General features: G+C 35.9%; 1 protein-coding gene across 1 annotated transcript; it reads right to left on the reverse strand.

Moving 5' to 3' along the window:
- Positions 1-387: 387 nt before the first annotated feature.
- On the reverse strand, positions 388-2,775 carry LOC131325599 (uncharacterized). The gene is made up of 2 exons (XM_058357927.1): positions 2,387-2,775; positions 388-868 (listed from the first exon to the last, which is right to left on the reverse strand). The coding sequence occupies exons 1-2, from the start codon at positions 2,667-2,669 to the stop codon at positions 642-644; spliced, it is 510 nt and encodes a 169-aa protein (XP_058213910.1). The 5' UTR covers positions 2,670-2,775; the 3' UTR covers positions 388-641.
- Between the last annotated feature and the right edge of the window lie 446 nt (positions 2,776-3,221).

A 3,221-nucleotide genomic window follows, 5' to 3' on the forward strand; every position in this document is an offset into this window, starting at 1 on the left:
ACGATAGAAGGGGACTCCCAAGAATTGGTTCGGATTTTGGGTAGCAAAAGGTCTTGCGCTATGAAAGTAAAAGTTGCCATCGAAGATATTTGTCGATCAGTTGATTGGTTTAGGATTTGTGATTTTCTTTTTCTTCATAGATCAGCAAATGTGGTTCATGCACTTCGGCAATTTTGGGTATGCAAGGTTCTTGTATTCGTGCTTGAGAAGTCAGACCTCCTGATTGATTATTAGATTCTTCATAAAACGATAATCATCCTCTTTGATACCCTTTTTGATGTGCTATGTTTTTTTGTATCAATGGAAGTTTCCTACCATGTTGGGAAAAAAAATAAAAAACAAATTGTTCTGTAAAAATACTGTCCCAAAATACTTCATAAAGCAATATTTGATGATTTCCCAAAGCATAAGCTCTATTTTAAACTCTTATTATAATCAGCACTTAAAAACAGAGGACATGACCATTGGACCACAGCCAAATGGGCCCATGTAACCACTTAAACAACTTTCCAATCCTCCTTTTTTTGGTTAAACAAGTTTCCAACACTCAAAACCAAAGTTTCTAATTAGAAGAGGACCTCTCTCTGTTTCTTGATCCAGAATAATACTAATAGAGACCTCTGTTTGTTTAACGTCAATATTTAGACCTCCTTCACTTCCTGGGGCTCAGCAACCTTGAATAGACCATTAGCCTCCTTCACCACCTCCTTCGCCTCCTTAGATGGTGGCTCCTCCACCTCGAAAGCCGCCACCGGAAAATCCCTCGAAAGCCCCACCGGAGTCTTGAATGTGATTTTCTCGGTGGGCGGGTCGTTGACATAGATGTCACTGAGGGTGAGCCAAAGCAACAACTCCTTGGCCTTAACACCTGTCGGGAACAAAGCTAGCTTAATCGCACCTTAATAGCAAAATGAGATGAAATATATACAAATAACTCAAGAGTGTTGGACCACCTTGGTTGCGCCTTGTTTATTTTTTAGAACTATTCCCATCGTCCACTAGACGCCAGACGTCCGGACCCCTTAACCAAAATCCCTTACCTAATTTATTAGTACTTCATCTTAAATGCTTCATACCATTGCCAACCTATGTTAGGGTAATCCCCGTCCCAAAATTTAGACATTCACTATGAAATTTGAAAAAACCTACCCCTCTGTCTCTTTTTGAGTGTCCTGCTTCGTAACTCCCTTTTTAAGTGTCCTGCTTTGTAACTCTATTTTTAAGTGTCCTGCTTCGTAACTCCAACTTATTAAAAAGACATATTTTCCTATCAGTAATTATACCTTTCACATCAATTTTTTCCTCCACTCTCCCTACTTACCTACTCCCTCCGTCCCAAATTTTTGATCATCTACGGTTTTACGTGTAATTTTAAATGACCCATATCTCTCAATGTATATTATTTAAAATATGCAATATTGATCTTCTTTGATAGATTTCAATTATTTTTATAAAACAATATTTTCAAAGACGTAAAAACAATATACATTGAGAAATATAAGCAATTAAAAATTGCACGTAAAACAGTATAGGACTAAAAATTTCGGATGGAGGGAGTATCATCATTATACTTTTAATCACTTACTTTTCAAAATAGAATTTACTTTTAGGGACAAAATAGATAATGCACCAACTTTTACCCACTAACTTTACAAAATGAACACTTAAAGGGACAACCCAAAATGGAATACTGGACTCTAAATAAAGGGACGGAGGGAGTAATTTTTTCAGCAACGATTCAAAAAATTGATGAAATCTTTAATTGGTGCAAAGAAATTTACAAAAATACTCAATATTTCGTCCAATAATTGCAGACTTTTAAAAGTGGAAAATAATCTCTGCAAACAAAAAGACTACCTCTGCATTTTTACAATCCTAAAAACAACCAAGCCAGAAACAAAGGAAAAGCCATTAAGGAACATGTGAATTAGTATCAAATATACTAGACTAATGTCATGTAAAATGTCAAAATACACGGAAGAGAAGGATCACTCGAATAATTAATTTGGTGACAAAAATTGGGAGAGTATATTTATCATACAAAAATTTCACTAGAAACAAAAAAGTTTTTGAAAATGGTCAAAATGGTCAAAAGTCAAAGCTAGTTATTTTTTTCGTTTTTAGTAAATTTTTTTACTTTCCAATCGTGTCTAATCTAAATGTACCAATGGTAAAAAAGTTTGTTAAAATGCTAGTAAATAAATTAGTTAAAGACGAAAAAATACACGACCATTTACAATTTTTTTTATTTCATAAACTCATCTCCAAAAGACACAACTAGACATAAGTTTAAGAAAATAAAACCACTCATAAAATTGAGGGAATTTTTTTTTTTATCAGCAACAAAATTGAGGGATAGAAAAGGAATTCTTGAAAAACTGGACACCTGTGAGCTTCTTGATCTTGTTAGGCTCCACAACAGCAGTGACCTCGGTTGCATAGGACACCAGCTTCCCAATCTTGTCAAACTTGTGATCCTTCTTCTTCTTCTGCTTCAGCCAAACAAACCCAGTCTCCTTGACATGCCCACACTCCAAAATGTCTTCCAATGGAAGGAGCCCATTGGGCAGGCCCACCTCTTTCAGTAGGAACTTTGTTTTCTCCTGACAGATTTCATCTCCATGGTAGATCTCTGCTTTGGCTTTGATCTCTTCTGTCACCAGAGACATTTGTTTTTTTGCTTTGAACTTGGTCTCAGGATTCTTCCAATGGGGTTGTCGTTAATGAGATGGGGATGAAAGATGGGAAGAGGTGGTGAAAATATATAGATTAGAATCTATGTGTATGCCCCTTCAGTTCGGAGGTATCTGCAAAATTGCCATTAGGCTGGCTACCCGGATCCGGATCCTCTGTGAGGATTCTCTCGCCGAGGATCGTGTAAGCTTTTTCATCCAGACTTTTCATTTCGATAATTAATGGTTCAGACTGAAAACAAACTTTTTCAAGAAAGATGGGTGGTCCGGATAAAATCCCTTGCACGATTCTCATAGAGCAAATCCACATAGAGGATCTTGATCCGTTCAATACACCATAAAAAATTTAAATAAATTGTTGTAAGTTTTTTTTTTTACAAATTGAAAGAACTCATTAATATCTAACTTGTGGAAAATTGTTTAGATTTTTTGACGATTGTAAATTTTCCAGGTCCTCATCTTGCGTAAAAAAGAGTGATACTTTTGTGAGTTAGATTTTTTGACGACTGTAAATTTTCCAGGTCCTCA

This window comes from Rhododendron vialii, chromosome 5a (genome assembly GCF_030253575.1).
Source record: "Rhododendron vialii isolate Sample 1 chromosome 5a, ASM3025357v1".
Taxonomy (NCBI): Eukaryota; Viridiplantae; Streptophyta; class Magnoliopsida; order Ericales; family Ericaceae; genus Rhododendron; species Rhododendron vialii.

Excerpts from the sequence above, each read along its gene's own strand:
- LOC131325599 (XM_058357927.1), bottom strand. The coding sequence starts at position 2,669 with ATGTCTCTGGTGACAGAAGAGATCAAAGCCAAAGCAGAGATCTACCAT. Across the intron at positions 869-2,386 it reads CAAGATCAAGAAGCTCACAG|GTGTTAAGGCCAAGGAGTTG; the intron begins GTGTCCAGTTTT and ends TGTTCCCGACAG.